We start from the raw sequence: 19,041 nt of genomic DNA, 5'->3' as shown, positions 1-19,041 counted from the left end.
TATTCATCTTAAGGCCAGCAACAGTGCCTAAAGACCTTCTCAAGCTTGGAATCTTTCTGCATCCAGCCAGAGAAATCTCCTTGCTTTTAAAAAGTCCATGTAGATTAACAGAAGAGAATAGGGGGCTCAGAAATGGACACTCAACTGTATGGCCAACTAATCCCGGACAAAGCAGGAAAGAAGTTCCAATGGAAAAAAGACAGTCTCTTCAACAAATGGTGTTGGGAAAATTGGACAGCCACATGCAGAAGAATGAAACTGGACTATTTCCTTACACTACACACAAAAATAGACTCAAAGTGGATGAGAGACCTCAATGTGAGACAGGAGTCCATCAAAATCCTTGAGGAGAACACAGGCAGCAACCTCTTCGACCAGAGCCACAGCAACTTCTACCTAGACACATCGCCAAAGGCAAGGGAAGCAAGGCCAAAAATGAATTATTGGGACTTCATCAAGATCAAAAGCTTTTGCACAGCAAAGGAAATAGCCAACAAACCCAAAAGACAACTGACAGAATGGGAGAAGATATTCACAAATGAAATATCAGATAAAGGGCTAGTATCTAAAATCTATAAATAACTTATCAACACACACAGGAATATAATGCCATCAAAAAAATCTTGCCATTTGCAGTGATATGGATGGAACTAGCGGGTATTATGCTAAGGGAAATAAGTTAATTAGAGAAAGACAATTTTCATATGATCTCACTGATATGAGGAATTTGAGAAACAAGACAGAGGATCACAGGGGAAGGGAGGGAAAAATAAAACAAGATGAAACCAGAGAGGGAGACAAACCATAAGAGACTGTAATCTCAGGAAACAAACTGAAGGTGGCTGGAAGAGAGGGGATAGGAGAGATGGGGTGGCTGGGTGATGGACATTGGCGAGGGTATGTGCTATGGTGAGTGCTATGAATTGTGTAAGACTGATCAATCACAGACCTCCACCCCTGAAACAAATAATACATTGTATGTTATTTTTTTACAAGTTCATGTGGAAAGGTTGGACCTACCCTACCCAGATAATATCCCTTTCTTACAGTCAGGTGTGCCATATATGTAAGCTGATCACAGAAGTAAAATCTATCATACCCATACTCCTAGGGATTATGTAGGATATGCACACAGGGAATGAGAAATTCAGGACCATCTTAAAATTCTGCCCACCACATACGTTGTAATAACAAAAGGAACCCAAAATATAGTCGTTTGAACCTGATTTAAGTTCCCCCCGCCTTACATCTGTCCAAGTAGAAATACTTGAGGGCTAATATGGCAGCCTTTTTGTTGTTCTGCCTTCTCTGAGGAAATGGCCCCTCTCTTCAAGGTCCAAGAGAGTTCACCACCATGTCCGCTGGGTCCCATCCCAGCCATGGAGGCAGGAGGGAGGAGGCCCACCCTTACTCTTAAGGGCACAATCTGGTAATGCACACATCACTCAATCACACATTCACATCTAGCTGCAAGGAGAGCTGCAAAATCAAATCTTTATTTTCAGTGGCTATGTTCCATATAAAAGCAAAGGATTTCCTCAGTAAGGGAAGAAGGGAACAATGGATTCTGAGGGACAACAACAGGCTTATACCACAGCAAACACTCTTCTTCCAGATGTCCACAAGCCTTATTCCCTCATTTGAAGTCTCTGCTCAAAGACCTCATAAACGACTTCTCTGACTACCCAGCATAAAATAACAACACTGTTCCCACTTTTCTTCTCCTTCCTACCCTGCATTGTTTACTCCACAGCACTTCATATTATCTTGTATAAATACTTAACTGCTTATTGTCTATTTCCACTGACTAGAAACAGAAGCTCCATGGTGGCAGAGATTCTGATTGCTCTCTGCTCTATCCCCATCCCCTAGTGCTGGCACCAAGAGTAGATGATCAGAAAATATTTTGGGAACAAATGCATAAATGTATAGCAATCTTCATTGATGAGAAAGGGGCTCACCTCTGGAGTCAGATTGTCCGGATTAAAAACCTGACTCCACAACTCATTAGTTGTAGGGTATTTTGCCTCAGTTTCCCTCCCTCCCTCCCCTCCTTTCTTCCTCCTTTCCTTCCTTCCTTTTTCCCTTCCCTTTCTTTCTTTCACTCTTTCTTTTAGTAAAATGAAAGTAATAGTATCTACCTTGCAGGATTGCTGTAAATATTAAATGAGTTAATGCATATAAAATGCTTAGAATAGAGCCTGATAATACTACATTTGATACAGTTGATTTGTGTAAGCTATGTGTTTCTGCTGCTTGTGACACCCTACCAAGTGCTGTTTACATAAAGGTGAACAAGACATAGTAGTATTCAGTAAGGGCAGGAATAAGGGAGCCCTTCCTGGAAAGGGCAAAGAGTCACAGCAGGTCTTGATGTTTATGGCCCTAAAATAACAGTTCTCCAGACAGGCAAGGACAGAAGGGAATCCTGTTCAGCAGCCTTATTGAACCCTCAACATCACCCAAAAATCAAATTTTTTTTTTTTTTTTGCATCAGTCCACTCTTCCATTCTGTGCAAATACTATTTCAAACCTGTATTCTCATGTTCCTTTTTTGTTTTACTCTCCAATGATAACTTCACCTCCTATTAAAAAAAAAATAGATGAAACAGAAGCAAGAGGATACACACATTTATATACAGATAGGTAGGTAAGTAGGTAGGTAGATAGATAGATTTATTTTAAAGAACTGGCAACATGATTATGGCGATTAGCAAGTCCAAACTCTGTACGATAGGTCAGCATGCTGGAAACTCGGGCAGGAATTAATGCTCAATCTTGAGGCAGAAATTCTTCTTTAAGAAATCTCACTTTTGGGGCGCCTGGGTGGCTCAGTGGGTTAAAGCCTCTGCCTTCAGCTCGGGTCATGATCTCAGGGTCCTGGGATCAAGCCCCGCATCAGGTTTTCTGCTCAGCGGGGAGCCTGCTTCTCTCTCTCTCTCTCTCTCTACCTGCTTCTCTGCCTGCTTGTGATCTCTGTCAAATAAATAAATAAAATCTTTAAAAAAAAAAAAAAAGAAAGAATTCTCATTTTCTGCTCTTATGGTCTCTGACTGATTGAATGAAGCCCACCATCACTACTAAGAATAGTTTTGGTACTTAAAGTTAAATAATTGTAGATGTTAACCACATCTATCAAATAACCTTCACAGCAACATCTAGATTAGTGTTTGATTAAATAACGGTATAGTAACCTAGCCAATTTGACACATAACACTAACCATCACACATGATATTTAAAAGAAACTCAATCTCTTAGTACCAATAAAAAAAAAAAAAACTTAGATCTGCTTTACCCATTCCTCTATGCTTCCTGTTACCAATCAGAGATGTTCCTCCTCTCTCTAAAACCAAGCTCTAGACCTGTGCTCTGAAACTCTCTCTCCTCCCTTCACTTACTTAACAAATATTTATTGAGCATCAACTGTGCTGGGTACTATTTCAGGTGTTTCGTTACATCAATGTACAAAGCTAACATTGACAAAATTCCTGATTTATGACTTAGACAATGTAAATTCTAGTGGGAGATACAAGTAATAAATAATAAACAAAATAAGCCCTTTACCCATTTCACCAATGGATGAGGGGGACCAAAAGGTAGTCAGAATATAAACTGGCCAACAGATAGGATATGATTTAAAAGTCTAAATTTCCATAGAAATATTACTGGTCTTAATCTTCACCCTCTTTAGGAGAATCACATTTAGAGAATTTATATCACTAGTCTTGGGAAAGAAAATAATACTTTGAATCTGAAGGAAGAGAAATTACCTGCAAAAGCCCTACAATGGTTTCCACCCTAATGTAGTTCCTGTTTAGATTAGATGGGAAAACAAGCCTATTCCAAAAGTTCACACTATTTAGTGTTTATGGTGGTTAACAGTCTAAAATATAGTCTTGTAGGAAAAAAAAATACAGCAATGTGTGTAAAACACTGCAGGGGACAATGCCAATATAAATAGTTTTGTATAATCATGGTAGTATACAGAAAAAATTTTATTAGAATCTTGATCCAGAAACAAAAAGAAAAAACAATATGAGTAAACAATGTGTATATATATATATATATATATATATATATATATATATATAATGTGAGAAATGACAGTGCTATGGAAAATAGAACAGAATAAAGATCAGGAGTTTCTGAGGGGAGGATAGGTTGCAATTTTAAGTAGCATAATCGGACTAAACCTTAATAAAAAAGGAGACATCTAAGCAAAGACATGAATGAGGGTAGCCCTTCCCCCTGTCTTTTGTTTGGTTAATTCTATTTCATCCTTCAGCTCTCAGGTTCCAAATCACTCCTCTGGAAAGCTCTCCTTCATCCCCCACACAGGTAAGTTAGTACTGCTACATGTTCCATTACAACGCATATGTCTTCTTTGTAACATTCACCATAGTTGTGATTATTTGTTCTATATTCACCTTCACCATACCTGTGTCAAGTTCCAACAGAAAAAAAGGATTGCATCTCTTTCATTTACCTCTGCATCTGCAGGGCTTAACAATGTTGGTAAATACACTCACTTGGGTATTTGTGAAGCACTGAATATAGGAACGAAAGTGGGGGCATACCCAGTAAAGGAAAAACAGAGTCAGGAATTAGCATGTCTCAGTACCACAAATAAATTGATCCTTTTACAACCAAGGGTAAGAGAATTAAAAACTGAGGAAAGGGGGTTGAAAATGAGGCCAGAGACATCTTCTGGAACCTGATCACAGAAAACAGTTGTGATACTGAAGAGTCTGAAGGTGACGGAAGGTGTTGGGCAGATAAGTACTATTATTTTTGTATTTTGCAAGAATCACTCTCGACCAGTATGGAAAATGGATTGGTAGATGTCTCCTACTAGCCATTCTCCTCCTCTTCCTTAGTAACAGAATTTCCAATTTTTAACTGCATAAAAAATGACTGGTGAAAATAAAGTGGTATTTCCTAGCCTCCCTTGTAACAAGGTCTGACCACATGACAAATCCCTCATGTGGAACTTTTTGGATGTGTCTTAAAGGGAGGAGGATATACCCGCTCACCCACTCCCTGCTCCATTCTGGCCCTTGGAATGTTTGTGTCTAAAGTAAAGGTCCATATAAAAAAAAAAAAAAGAAAAAAAAATTTAAAAAAAGGGACACCTGGGTGGCTCAGTTGGTTGGGCAGCTGCCTTCGGCTCAGGTCATGATCCCAGCGTCCTGGGATTGAGTCCCACATCGGGCTCCTTGCTCGGCAGGGAGCCTGATTCTGCCTCTGCCTGCCATTCTGTCTGCCTGTGCTCGCTCTCTCCCACTCTCTCTCTGATAAAAAAAAAAAAAAAAAAAAAAAAAAAAATTAAAGTAAAGGTCCATCCTGGGTCACATGATTGAGGATCATACTTTTGATACAAGCAGAAAGCTGAAGAGTAGCTTGGTTCTTAAATGACTGTGATGTCACACCAGTCTTGGATTAGATTTTTACTTCAAAGTTTGTGAGTCACTGTCATTTTTAGTCTCTGTTACATATACCTTAGCTAAATGCTAACTAATCAAAGGGATACAGGCTCAAGGAAGAAGCTATTAGGTGACTGCTGCAGTAATCTATACAAGAGCTGATTGAAAGCTAGCTCAAAGTAGTGACAAAGGACATGGACAGAAAAGAAAGGGTTCAAGAAATATTTAAGCAGAATTAAAATGCTTAGAAATTGAGTAGAAACTAGAATGACTGTTTTGCTCCAGATGGAAGCTTTCTGGTATTGACTGATCTGTGAATATTAAGGGCAGAAGGGTAGAAGGCATGAAAAAACACCTCTAAATCATCAGCAAAATGGCAAAAGTTAAATGCAGACTCATTTGTGTCTCTTCTGATATTAAGCCTTTCTCTTCCTATGTCAACAGTGGACTGAGCTGGGAGGAAACTGAAAGATGTTCATTCAATAAATATTTAGCAAGCACATATGAGATGCTAGGCACTGTGATAAGGGTACAAAGGTGAGCAATACAGCCATGGACTGTGCCCTCATGAGATATGTAATTACCAACTGTTATGCCGCAAACATGAGGAATTACGGGAGCTGGAGTCTGGGAAGAGTTATTTGAGGAAATATCATTCAAATTAAGTACTCAAGAATGAGTAGAAGTTAAGTAGGTAAAGTGAAGGGAAGGCAGGAAACAGGTGCAAAGGCCCTGACTTGGAAGGGGACCTGCCTGACAGGTTAGAATGGAGTTGTCAATGTAGTGAGAGCACAGAGAGGGAGCAAGTGAGGTGCGGCTCAATTCAGTTGAACAAACAGTAATGACAGTCCAGTGTTTGACAGATGATAAGATAAAGCTGAGGTGGGCAAGGGACTGGATCATGCAGGGTCTCAGAGGTCACATGTAGAATGCATTTTTATCCTAAGAATGGAAAACTATTGTGAGAAGCCTAAATTTGTGTTTTCTGGATTATGAATAGAGAAGAGTGGAGGGATGCAGAAGTGGGTATGAGGTAAAGTAGCAATTGCAGTAACCCTGTTGAAAGACTATAAAAATGGGGAGAAACAGACAGAATCAAGGGATATTTACAAGTGTAAAACTTAAACAGATGGGATTTGGCAACTGAGTGAGGTTTCGACTTCCTGCAACTGGAGGAGTACTAGGTATAGAAGGAAAGCTGATGAGATAAACATGCTGAGTTGGGGTGTTTTTGAGACACCCAAGTCAGAATGTCTATCAAGTAGCTCAGAAGAGAGATCTGGAAGGCACCAGTAACTGAAGCTGAGTGGGGACACAATCCTAGAAAAATGTCTGAGAAAAAAGAGGACCTAGAGAAACCTTTAGATGTAAAGGCTGGAAGCAAGTGAACCTCAAAAGAGGCTATAAAGCTGTGGTGAAAGTAGCAGTAGGACCACGAATGGAATCACAAACACTAGTCAATAGTACCAGATGCTACTGAGAAGTGAAGTAAAATGAGGACTGGGAAATCATCACTGAATTCAGGGATATGAGTCATTTGGTGGGCCACGGTGACCTCATCAAGAATTTTAACACAGTAAAGATTGTAGAACTCAAAACAGACATGGTGGACGAATGGGAATGTAGACAGCCACAGTATCCTACTGTTTCAGGAAGTTAAGCTGTAAAGTGGAAAACAATAGGATAGTAGTTGGAAGGGAAATAAGGTAGTGGTTTGTTTGTTTTAAAAGGGCAGTCTTTAGCATGTTTGAACAATGGTGAGAATATAGCAAAATAGGAAAAAGTCAGAGATTCCCAAAGAAGGACTAGGTTTCAGAACAGGAATAGGCATTGGCTTTAAGAGACATGCTTGTCCTACTTAGGTGGAGGGAAAGATAATGATGCAGATATAAGCAGGTGACCAAGTTTTGTTGCAACATTTTGCGGGAACTCCTGAGAGCTTCTATTTTTACCTATGAATTAAAAAGTAAAAAGTAAAGAAAAGTAAAAAATTACCTGCAGAAAACTAAAGGCAATAGTGAGGGTAATAAGAGGCTTAATTATATTGATCTAGGGGTACCTGGGTGGCTCAGTGGGTTAAAGCCTCTGCCTTCAGCTCTGGTCATGATCCCAGGGTCCTGGGATAGAGCCTCAAATCAGGCTCTCTGCTGAGGAGGAAGCCTGCTTCCCTCTCTCTCTGCCTGCCTCTCCATCTACTTGTGATCTCTCTGTCAAATAAATAAATAAAATCTTAAAAAAAAAAATTACCTGCAGAAAACTAAAGGGAATAGTGAGGGTAATAAGAGGCTTAATTATATTGATCTAGAGGTACCTGGGTGGCTCAGTGGGTTAAAGCCTCTGCCTTCGGCTTGGGTCATGATCCCAGGTTCCTGTGAGCCTCCCCCCCCCCCGCCCCCATTGCATCGGGCTCTCTGCTCAGCAGGAAGCCTGCTTCCTCCTCTCTCTGCCTACTTGTGATCTCTGTCAGTCAAATAAATAAAATCTAAAAAAAAAAGAGAGAATATTGATTTGGAATGGTCATTGCAGGGACCAGCAGAAACTGTAAAAATCTAGTGGGATTATAGGAGTTGAGTCTTCATTTGACCCAGGTAACCATGAATTCATAGTCTTATAAATCTGTTCTGTAGTGATTTCCTTGGGCTTTTAGCTGTCCAAATTCAAAGACAGTCAAATGTCTCATTTTATCTGCGTCCAATAAAGAGATGACAAAGAAATTTAGCCTGTTCGAAGAGAATGACTGGAATTTAAGTTGGACAGGAATCTTAAGACAAAAGGCGTTAATGCAGGCTGCCTGAGTGGCTCAGTTGGTTAAATGGCTGCCTTCGGCTCAGGTCATGATCCCAGCATCCTGGGATCAAGCTCCACATTGGGCTCCCTGCTCAACTGAGAGCCTGCTTCTCCCTCTCCCTCTGCCTACTTGTGCGCTCTCTGTCAAATAAATAAATAAATAAGGTGTTAATGGAAATAAGGTAGAATCAATAGCTTGAATGCTCCAGTGAAATCAAAGAATAGCAAAGGACATATATAATAAGCAAAGCAGAAGGAATATAGTCAGTAAGATGCTGGTAACAGTGTTTTAAAGATGGAGCAGTTTGGGGTAATGATAATGGCCAGGACATAACTAAGGGTGTGGTTAGCTAAGACACAGAAAGTCTTCTTTCACAGAAAGACTGAATCGAGGAACTAAGAAACTGAAATACTGAATGGACTGTCCAGTAACATTAAAGCATCAAGAAGTTATAGGAAGACCAAGGGCTACCTATTTCAAGGAAAGCATTGGTTACTAAGGACAAGTAATGGGAGAAGGTGGTATAGTTCAAAATACTCAAAGAAATCCGACTTTGCAAAGGAGTAGGCAATTAAGTTCTGAAGCCACAATGGCAAGAACACCAACTCGGTCTCCAGTATGTATTTGTGGTAAGAGATAGAGCTTTGTTAACATTTACTCTTGTGTTGTGCTTAAAATGTCACACTGCTCTCATTTTACCAATGGATATCACTTTATGGCAAGACCTGAAGGGGCCATCAGTGACTACAGGACATGGATAACAACAGTAGGGTTCTTCTAAGTACCGAACATGTTTATAAAGAGAAAAGAAGAGGTTAAAAACCAAAGGGATTAACTAATGGATTACACTGAGGGATACTTGCTTTTCCAAGCCTAGGGACAGGCTCGGTGCAGATAAGCAAGCAAGATAAACTCTGTCAATTCAGAGAACGTAGCCTCTAGAGTCAAGACAGATGTGGTTCTTAGCCCTTCTCCAGCAAGTAGTAGTTAAGTGACATGGAAACCGAGACAATTTACAATAGAAATTTACTAGAAGGATACACACAAATGTCCATGTAGAAGAGTCCTCCCACTAGCATCACAGTATTCCAGGTCTCCATTCCCATCTTGGGATTGTTAAGTTCACAAGCTGTTCTAGCTGTAGTTACTTACCAAGGAGAGAACTTTATTGGTATGCACAAATCCACTCAGTAGGGAAGTTCCTGGTCAGCAACTAATATGTTCCTAGCAAAAACTTTTGTTCAAAATACAGGAGCTAAAGAGGCAAAAAGCTGTTTGGAGCCACTTTTCTCAAGAGTTAACTATGCATAAGATAAGGTTCTGGTACATTCTGGATTCTTGCTTCCTCATCCTTTAAGGGGAGATAATCTCTCCTTGTAGTTTTGCTATAAAGATGAAGATAAAGCAGGACATGTAGCAGTATCAGAACCCATACAAACTGGGTGGCTCAATGGATATTTTGAGTGGCAGCCTGGTGTAATAAAAAGTACATGGGTTTTAAAGTCAGATCTGTTATCTATAAGGATCTGCTACTAGAGAATCTCAACTTCCTGATCCACACGGGGGGGGGGGGGGGAGGGGGATTTCTGCTCTGTGCATAGTTATAAGGAGTTTTTGTTATTATTGTGGGAGCCAATGTCTAAGAACTTCCATTTGCTCTATAAAAAACAAAACATGGTCACCTGATGGGGAACAGCTGAACGTGAAGTGGGAGATAAGGAGAACAGTGAAGATGTAAAATAATCACCATGGTGATTAGGAGATGAAATACACCAGGAGGCCACAAAGGATTGCTTGTTGGCAGTGAGGGCTTTGTTGAAATTGGAGACCTTGAATATTTAGTACCACTCGTTACACAGCTGTGTTTTTCTCTAGCAGTCTCAATGGAGGAAAAGAAAAGATAAAACAGCTGGAATGACATAAAAAGGACACAAGGGAGGCAAGAAAATGCAGTGATGGAGGATAGGTCATTGAGACTGCTGAATACAGAAGTAAATTTCAAAAGGAGGACAATAAATGAGAGAAGAATGGAGAGGCTCAACACGGAAATAACAGAAAAGAGACAGCAGGAACACAGGGAAGAGGACAGAAGAGTTGAAATTATAGACATGCAGGTAACGATAAAGCAGTCCCAAGGATTTGCTTTATCCTCTTTTCCCCATAACCACCATCATCTACTTCTCCCTTGGGCTTCTGTCCCTCAGGTCTGGCTATATAGCAGAATATGGTCCTCCAAGTTTCCCCTTTCTGACTCTCCTGAAGACAAGCACACAGGTCTTCTTTTGTGTGAAGGCTTTACCACTCATCCTGGGGTAGACAGAAAATAGTAAGAAAGTAACAACTTGGGAAGATGGCTGAAGTTCCAGAACACCCCCAAATTCTTACAGGTTTCATCTCTGTTCTGGAGCTACTGAGTTTCCGGGAGGCAATGCCTAGAAACCCTGTCTGTGATTTCTTATCTGTTGTCCTTAGTTATCTCCTCCATTCCCTACATCTAGCAGAATTCCTTAGAGTCCACAAAAAGAGTTATGAATGACTGCACACTGGCTCACAAATGAGCCATTTAAGTCAGACAGGTTTAAGTGAAGGAGAGCTAGAAAGAGGTCTCATTTTCTCTGCCATCTGGGCAGAAACCAGCTTCCTGTTGATGTCACTAACATTAAAATTTTACCCACAGACCTTGCTATAACCAGGTGCCTGGGAATGTTGAGGTTTTCCTTCTACACACAGACAGCAATTTCTCCACTGCCAGGGCTGAAGCCAACCGATATGTGCTAGCTAACAGAATAAAGGATGATGCCAATAAAGTGGGCAAACCTTCCCCGACCAGGACATAAACCAAAAAGAGTAAAAGCGGGTTTATTGGCTCCGGGAAAAGGAGCAATAGTACCCAGCTCTCAGGTAACCCCTCGCTCTATATACAGGCTGCATCCAGCCCAAGGTCCACTGGCTCCTTCAACTTGAGGGTCCATCCAGTGCCTCCCTTCCTGGAGTTGAGAGGGCTAGCTGCCTGATGGTGAGGTTCCGGATTGTTCAGCAGCAACACTTGGCCCAGGTGAGGCAGCCTCGTAGTCTGCGATGCGGCGCTGTACCAGAGCAGGCATGAGCTGCACATAAGCGGCCATGAGGCGGTGGTTGGAATGGATCAGCTTCCCAGCACAGCTGTGCAAACAGGCTTCCTGGATAGAAGAAAGGGTAAAGCAGAGGCCAAAGGTGTCCTGTCGGGTCCGTCTCCTTCCTTCCCATCCCTAGCCTAGGGGCAAGTTGGGTCGTGGAAAGGCCAGAGCCCGAGGCAAGGGAAGTCGGGGTTGGGAACAGACTACCGCGAACCTCCCTACAGAGTTCCCCACCTAACCTCCTCAGCATCCAAAGCTCGGTGGTGCAGGCTGGGCACGCAGCGCTGGAAGCAGAGTTCGGTCATCCGATTGTAGACCAACAGGAAGTCCCGCAACTAGGAGAAAAGGGGACAAAGAACTCAGCAAAGAGGGGGCTCCTGGAGGCCTCGTTGCTCGAGTTTCCCAGGACCGCGCGCCACAGCCCGACGTTCCCAGCCTTCCGAAGTCCAGCCAAATGGGCAAGGATCCTAGCTGAACCTATGGGCCTGCAGCGACTTAGCACCCACTCACGTTCCTCAGTTGCTGCTGCTGCTGCTGTGGCTCCATCGCGCCACCAGGTCTCATACGTCACTTCCTTACAGCCACTCGGTAACGCCCCGGAAGTGATCTCTCCCAGCTCCCCAGGGACTGAGGGGGTTGGCTCAAGGATCGCCATGCCCCGGCTAAACGTCATTTCCGCCCTTATAATCTGCGACGTGGCCGGCTTCTTCTGCCCGGGAGGGGACGTCACTTCCGCCGAGTTCCTGACCTGCTGCTAGGATCGCGACGGGAACTGGAGCCCGAGGTCCCCGCGCGGCCCGGGCCTGGCGCCCTGAGGGGAAGAGCGGCCCGGCCGGAGGTGAGAAGGACATACTTGGGCGAGGGGAAGTTGAACGCACGAACCTGCCCTAAGGGAAGATGCCACTGAGCCTTGGGGAAGGATGAGGACACACCTGATGCCCAGGTGTATGGGGGGGGGCGGGGACTAACACACCTGGGGGACATAACTGACTTTGGAAGGGATCACTATGTTCTGGGAAAAAGAGGCTTTTCCCAGAGACCGAGAACATACACCAACTGATTCAACTAAGGCCTGGGAGGTAGGGCCCGAGGAAAAGGAGGTGCATGGGATGGAAGAAGAGGAGACCACCTGAGGGAAAGGGGAAGAAACACTAAGGGAGTGTGAAAAGCCAAGCAATGGAGAACGTACCCGAATGGGAGGAGTAAGCTCCTGAGCCTTGGAAAGGGGTTAATCTGGTGGGGGGAAACAGCTGCATGGGGTAGGTTCCAAGACAGCACAGACCTTATCTCTCTTGGTCACTGCTGTGACTTCAAATAATGCATGACACATAGTAGGCACTTATCAAATGTCTGTTGAATGACTGAATGCATGAATGATCACCTGAGTCCTGATGGGGTTGAGGGTTCATGAGAAGACACCTGGGGCCTGGGTGTGCATGTGGAAAGATAACACATCTTGGAGGGAAGAAATACATATCCCTAAGAAGAAAGGAGTGGGGGCCCAACCCTAGAATACTCCAGTCTTGGGACAACTTCTAAAATCTCTGAAATGGTGGGGGAGACCTTTTCTTTCTGGAGTATTGGCCAGTTTCCAGAACTGTTTGTGTTGGGCTTTGCAGGGCACTGGGGTGGAGACTTTGACTCCAGTCCCTTCCCTAGCCATGACGGACGGGATCCTAGGGAAGGCAGCCACAATGGAGATCCCCATCCACGGGAACGGTGAAGCTGGGCAGCTTCCTGAGGATGATGGGCTGGAGCAGGTGCTTCTGTTTGATTCTTCTCCATATTGTTTTAATTTAGGAATCCCATATCATAAGCCCTGGGCTCTTACCCCATTCCATTAGTTTTCCCCTAACTTACCTAATTCCCGCCAAGCTTTTTACAAATCTTCATTCTGATTCTATGCAGACTTCCTTTGTGTGCTCTCTCTGTGATGCTTCAATCCAAGCTTGTTCTCACCCCCCAAATGATTCAGCTGCCCCAATGTTCCTGAAGCCCCCCTCTTCTCTGGCCTATAGGACCTCCAGCAGGTGATGGTGTCAGGACCCAACCTCAATGAAACCAGCATTGTGTCTGGTGGCTATGGGGGCTCTGGTGACGGACTCATCCCCACAGGTATGAATGATCGGAACAGGACAGGAAGCTTGTTTGGAGAGAGAGTAGGGTAATGGTTTTGGGGAGTATAGGGTATGCCTAAGATAGCTTGAAGTATGTCTGGAGATACTGGGAACTTCTGCTAGTATGAGACCTATGGACTGTCCTTAGCTAGAGCCCAAGGCTAGAGCCCAGGGTTGTCCAGCTGCTCCCATTTGCCATTTAGCCCCTAAGATGTGACCATTTTTCCTTTCTCTGCTGCAACTACCCGAATCACGTAAAGAACTCTGTTTCACAGACATTCTCCCTGCTCTGGAGCTTGAGACAGATTTGGAACTCTGAAGCTTCTCAGAGTTTTGGTTTAGACTCTAAAGTTTAGAGAAGCAAATATTCTTGAATCTCACACTGACTCAGATTCCACATGAGGATGTCAGTGAGGTTTCTTATTATCAGGACCCACCATCCTTGACCTGCCACCCCATTCTTAGCATATTTTCTTCCATCTTCTCTGCCCCTGTACACCAGCAACTCCCTTCCACACCCCAGTCCCCATCACCACCTCAGAAGGAGGCCAGATGTATATTGGAATTTGGGTCTCAGGGCACAAGGTATGAGTTCTGTTCCTAGTGAGTAGGAGAATCTCATTGTCTCTAGTTTCTGCTATTTCAGTAAAGTTATTCAAATGCTGGCTAGGAGGTATGGGTGGACCCACAGAGATGTCTGGTTATATCTGAGAGAGGCTGGTGTCAGAGAACTTGGTTCTTTAGGGTCTGGCCGCCATCCATCTCACAGTACCACTCCTGCTGGCCCTGGAGATGAGGTGGCTCGGGGCATCGCTGGAGAGAAGTTTGACATCGTCAAGAAATGGGGCATCAACACATACAAGGTGGGATTTAAGCACTTTTCCCTTTTCCCACACTTTTCCTGGGTACCTTTACCCCATATTCCAGATTCCAGTATCCCATCTATGGCCGAGACTAGGAGTGTGGGGATGCTAGGGTCAATACCTGTTGGGGGGAGGGGCAAGGTGCTAGGGTCTCTGACCTATTCCCCCACTTCCCAATCAGTGCACAAAGCAGCTGTTATCAGAGCGATTTGGCCGAGGCTCCCGGACTGTGGACCTGGAGCTGGAGCTGCAGATTGAGTTGCTGCGTGAGACGAAGCGCAAGTATGAAAGTGTCCTGCAGCTGGGCCGGGCACTGACAGCCCACCTCTACAGCCTGCTGCAGACTCAGCATGCGCTAGGTGACGCCTTTGCTGATCTCAGCCAGAAGTCCCCAGAGCTTCAGGTGCCTTGGTCAGGCCAAAGAGGGTGGGGGGACTGGGCCCGGGCCCTCCCAGGCAGTCAGCCCTCAGCCTCCCTCCCTCCCTCCCTCCTGCAGCCCAGAGGGAGAACCCCTCCAGGGTAGGCCCAGCCCTACCCCCAGCAGCACTCACCTGTGGAGGCAGCCTAAGGGTTTGTACAGAGGTTCAGAAGTTGGAGGGGTGGGGGAGATGGCACACTAGATGCCTCACAAGTAACCCTTCTCTGCATCAGTGCTCAGCCTAATCAGAGTCCCTCCCTTGCCTGCTGCACTAGCTTTCCCTATTCTCGTCCTGTGAACTTATATGAGAACCCCACTCCCATATTCCTACCCCAGCCATCCCTGGGGTGGCCCCACTAACTTTCTGGCTAAGAGAGCCTTGCTAGAGGCAGCCCTTGGTGGTTCCAGTTTCCATGGCTGTTTCTCCATGGGGAGGAGGGGAATAAGGGCCCTGTAGCTTTAGTCAGGTAGGAACTGTTGCTCAAGGCCTGTCCTCCCTTCTGCCTTCAGGAGGAATTTGGCTACAATGCAGAGACACAGAAGCTGCTGTGCAAGAATGGAGAGACCCTGTTAGGGGCTGTGAACTTCTTTGTCTCTAGCATCAACACATTGGTCACCAAGACCATGGAAGACACGCTCATGACTGTCAAGCAGTATGAGGCTGCCAGGTGTGGGCACCAGCAGGGCCCAGGGTTTTGGGGATTGACTGGCCTGGGTGGAAGTTTGAGCTTTGGGGTCATAAGAATTGAGGAAGGAAAGGAGAATATGTGTGGAGGACACAGGGGTGGAGACCAGCCTGTATCACCCCTTTCCCAGGCTGGAATATGATGCCTACCGAACAGACTTAGAGGAGCTGAGCCTAGGCCCCCGGGATGCAGGGACGCGCGGTCGACTCGAGAGTGCACAGGCCACTTTCCAGGCCCATCGGGACAAATATGAGAAGCTGCGGGGAGATGTGGCCATCAAGCTCAAGTTCCTGGAAGAAAACAAGGTGCCAACCCCACCCTTTGTCCCCAGCCCACCTTCCCATCTGTAACACTGACCTTCTACCCCCAAGACCCTCCCCATTACTGGATGGGGGAAATACAGCCTGGCTAAGGGGTGGGATCTTCCCCCCAGCCCCTTCAACTCCTGGACCTTTCTAGTAACCCGCCCTCCAATCCCTGGCCCTTTTCTGTTGGAGGATTTGGCTCCTGATTCCAGGAACATAACTGGGAAAAATCATTCCCTGAGCTGGGGTACCAGAACTCCAGGCCCAGCAAATCAAGTCAGGTTTCTCCCATCAGACTGATCCTTATCCTTTGACTCCCTTAGTAGAGGTCAGCCCCCACCCTAAAAACACCATCAGAGCAGAATCCAGGTACCCCTGGTCTGGGCTCAGGCTCAAGAAGGGCATCTTGAGTCCAGTCTCAGCTGACCCTGCTGGACCCCCAGATCAAGGTGATGCACAAGCAGCTGCTGCTCTTCCACAATGCCGTGTCAGCCTACTTTGCTGGGAACCAGAAACAACTGGAGCAGACCCTGCAGCAGTTCAACATCAAGCTGCGGCCTCCAGGAGCTGAGAAGCCCTCCTGGCTAGAGGAGCAGTGAGCTGCTCCTAATCAAACCTGGCTATCAAGAAGGACATTGGGAGAGGCAGTCCCAGGGTGGGGGAGACTGGACTTGGGACATCCCTTGCCACCTGCCCTCTGGCTTGGGTTCCCTTTCCCTGGCTGGGGCCTGACACCAGTTTTGCCCATACTGCTGTGGGTAGGGAGGGGGCTTGCAGGCCCAGCAGCTGCTGTCCTGTCCTTTATCTTCCTGGCCACTGGGCTTCATTCCCAGATCTTTTCCTTCACTCCACAGCCAAAGGCTATGACAGAACCACTCCCTGGCCAATGGCATTACTCCTCAGGCCTGTCCCCAGCTCCTGGGGTATGCCCCCTGACCAATGGCAGGGCCTCAATAGGCCCTGTCAGCCAATGGCAGCTCTTCTTGGGCTCCCCTGGGCCAATGATGTTGCCTCCGGTACCCTTTGTCCCTCCTCTATGTGTCCCCATTGCAGAGAAGGGGACTGGGACCAAAGGGGTGGGGATAATGGGGAGTCCCATTTCTGGCCCTGCATCTGAATGGGCTTCCTCTCACCTTCCCACCCAGTTTAATTGTGCTTAGAGCCCTGGAAGATTGGGACCTAGCACTAGGAATAAACCTTTCATAAAAGCAGGCCAGTGAGGTCAATTTGTGGGGGTACTCTAGGAGGGTGGGCTGGGTGGAGAAATGTTCAGTCTAACCGTACACCAAAATCCTGTTAAGCCAGAGGAGCAGAGGCCAAATAGTTGGAAGTCACAGGTTTTAGGAACAGTTGAGAGACCACTCCTCCCCCAGCCCCAGCTGGAGCCAAAGCTTTATTTGCTCTTTAGGCCAGCACTGAGATAGCTATGGTCTTAAAAGCACAGGGCCTAGAGGGGGTTGGGCCCGCTGACCTTCATCAGCCATTCATTCATACAGCAAATATTTACTGAGTGCTTTTATTTGCCAGGCACTGCTCTAGACCCTGGGGATACATCAGAGAATAAAATAGTCCCTTCCCACATTGCTTATGGCCTAGTGGGGGATAGAGACAAGTAACCAGGCAACTACAATGCAGTGATGAATACTAGGATACAGAAGTTCAGGGAGCTGTGGGAGTGCAGAGGAGGGACATCTAGCAGAGACTGGAGTGCGTATGGGCTGTCACCTTGAAAACTAAGACCTGAAGGGCAAGTAGACCCAGGCAAACAGGGAGAGAGCAGTTTAAGCAGAGAGGCCAGCATATGAGAAGGCCCTGATAGGACTTGGGAGGAATTCAGTTTGGAATGAAAAGTGGAAGGGGAAAGGCTAGAGAAGGACAACAGAGGTGAGGCAGTGAGGAGGCCACACTGGGCCTCTTCAGGCTTATGATTAGGGACTTTTGCTTTTAGGAGAAAGGGAGCTGTAAAGCTTTCTCAAGCACATATTTGATGACATGAGAGAAATCTAAAATTGAGGGAAGTAGTGCTCATGAGGCTTGAGACAGTATACAGACCCTGGACCCCTCACATTGGGTAGTCTAGTAACCCTGGCCCCAGACCGAAAAGCAAGCAAGAACCCTGAGGCTCATTCACCAGCACTGGCCACCAGAACCCATCAGGTGGATGAAAGGGTGAGGGTGCACCCAGGTGTATTGGCCACCAGAACTCATCAGGTGGATGAAAGGGTGAGGGTGCACCCAGGTGTTGAGCCCATATCAACCCTGTTTGAGGCAAGGATTCTCCCCCAGCAGCACTTCAATTCAGTCAGCGCCCAGGTGTCACCACTTCTGTGCTCCTCAACCAAGGAGAGCTCCAGAATTTTTCAGCATTCTGCACTACCTTTGGAGGGTTGGAGGAAGAGGACAGCCCACTCAGCAGGTTCTTAGAGCACTGAGATCCATGCAGCCTGATTTTGCTCTGTGCCACTGATTCTACAGCTCCCAGGCAGCCTTTCTCGGTTTGAGTCAGCCTGCAGCCATCTGACCAGAGCTTGATTACCAGGTTGGGTGCTTCACATATAAACCCCCACTTTGTGGGCCACTGGGGACTTCCAACATGAAAGGTACTGAATCTGCGGGTAACTGGAGGCAGGCTCTAAAGCAGAGCTCAAACCCTGGTTACACACCACTTTCTGGCTGAGTTAGCTGATGAAGGTTAATGTCTGAGGAGCCAAAGGGCCCTCAGTTTCTTCCCCTGTAAAACACAGCTAATAAAAGAAGATACCTATTAAGATTATAAGTACTGAAGGAGACAATATATGTAAAGTGATTCGTTATGTTTCTGACACATAATAAGCACTCAGTCCCTGTTAACTGTTATTATAATTTTCCACTGGGGCTGCTTTTCCACAATGCGATGATTCGGAATTGCTCTGGTTTTTGGAGTGTGGAAGGGAATCGCTGGATGGTCTGAACCATAATCTGGCGAGGGGGCTCCTGAGGGAGAGTCAGGCATACACAGCCAAATCCAGTCCCCCCACCTTTCACGCCGTCCGCCCCTTCTCCTAGCGCTCTGGGTACTACCCTTCCGCCTCCCAAGGATCCGTGCCGAGGTACAACTATCCCTGTGTGCCCCTGCACAGTAGAGATCACGCTAGCTTATTTCAAAGGTGCGCCCCAAGAAAGACGGGAAGTGCACCTCCTGAAGGGCCCGGACCGGCTTCCAGAGTCCGAAATCTCTGCTGCCCAGTTGCGTTATCGTGACGGAGCCTCAGCCCAGTCCCTGAAACCTACTACGCAGTCCTGCCCCAGAGCCCCTGGCTTTGGGAGCCAGAAGCCGCTGGCAGG

General features: G+C 45.9%; 2 protein-coding genes across 3 annotated transcripts; one reads left to right on the top strand and one right to left on the bottom strand.

Moving 5' to 3' along the window:
• Nucleotides 1-11,055: 11,055 nt before the first annotated feature.
• Nucleotides 11,056-11,940, bottom strand: TIMM10B (translocase of inner mitochondrial membrane 10B). Its single transcript, XM_059134796.1, has 3 exons — nt 11,839-11,940; nt 11,568-11,663; nt 11,056-11,391 (listed from the first exon to the last, which is right to left on the bottom strand). Exons 1-3 carry the CDS (start codon nt 11,890-11,892, stop codon nt 11,215-11,217), a joined length of 327 nt encoding a protein of 108 aa, XP_058990779.1. The 5' UTR covers nt 11,893-11,940; the 3' UTR covers nt 11,056-11,214.
• A 74-nt stretch (nt 11,941-12,014) lies between these two features.
• Nucleotides 12,015-16,928, top strand: ARFIP2 (ADP ribosylation factor interacting protein 2). Of its 2 annotated transcripts, XM_059134771.1 has the most exons (8): nt 12,015-12,166; nt 12,948-13,088; nt 13,347-13,443; nt 14,190-14,308; nt 14,490-14,711; nt 15,237-15,394; nt 15,543-15,717; nt 16,161-16,928. In XM_059134771.1, exons 2-8 carry the CDS (start codon nt 12,990-12,992, stop codon nt 16,314-16,316), a joined length of 1,026 nt encoding a protein of 341 aa, XP_058990754.1. In that variant the 5' UTR covers nt 12,015-12,166; nt 12,948-12,989; the 3' UTR covers nt 16,317-16,928. The 2 variants fall into 2 exon arrangements, with proteins under 2 accessions (XP_058990754.1, XP_058990763.1); XM_059134780.1 differs by lacking the exon at nt 12,015-12,166 and having other exon boundaries at nt 12,964-13,088; nt 13,237-13,443.
• The last annotated feature ends 2,113 nt before the right edge of the window (nt 16,929-19,041 follow it).

Source organism: Mustela lutreola, chromosome 1 (genome assembly GCF_030435805.1).
Source record: "Mustela lutreola isolate mMusLut2 chromosome 1, mMusLut2.pri, whole genome shotgun sequence".
NCBI lineage: Eukaryota > Metazoa > Chordata > Mammalia > Carnivora > Mustelidae > Mustela > Mustela lutreola.
The sequence above is the reverse complement of the archived record's forward strand: the minus strand, read 5'-3'. Positions and strand labels throughout refer to the sequence as shown.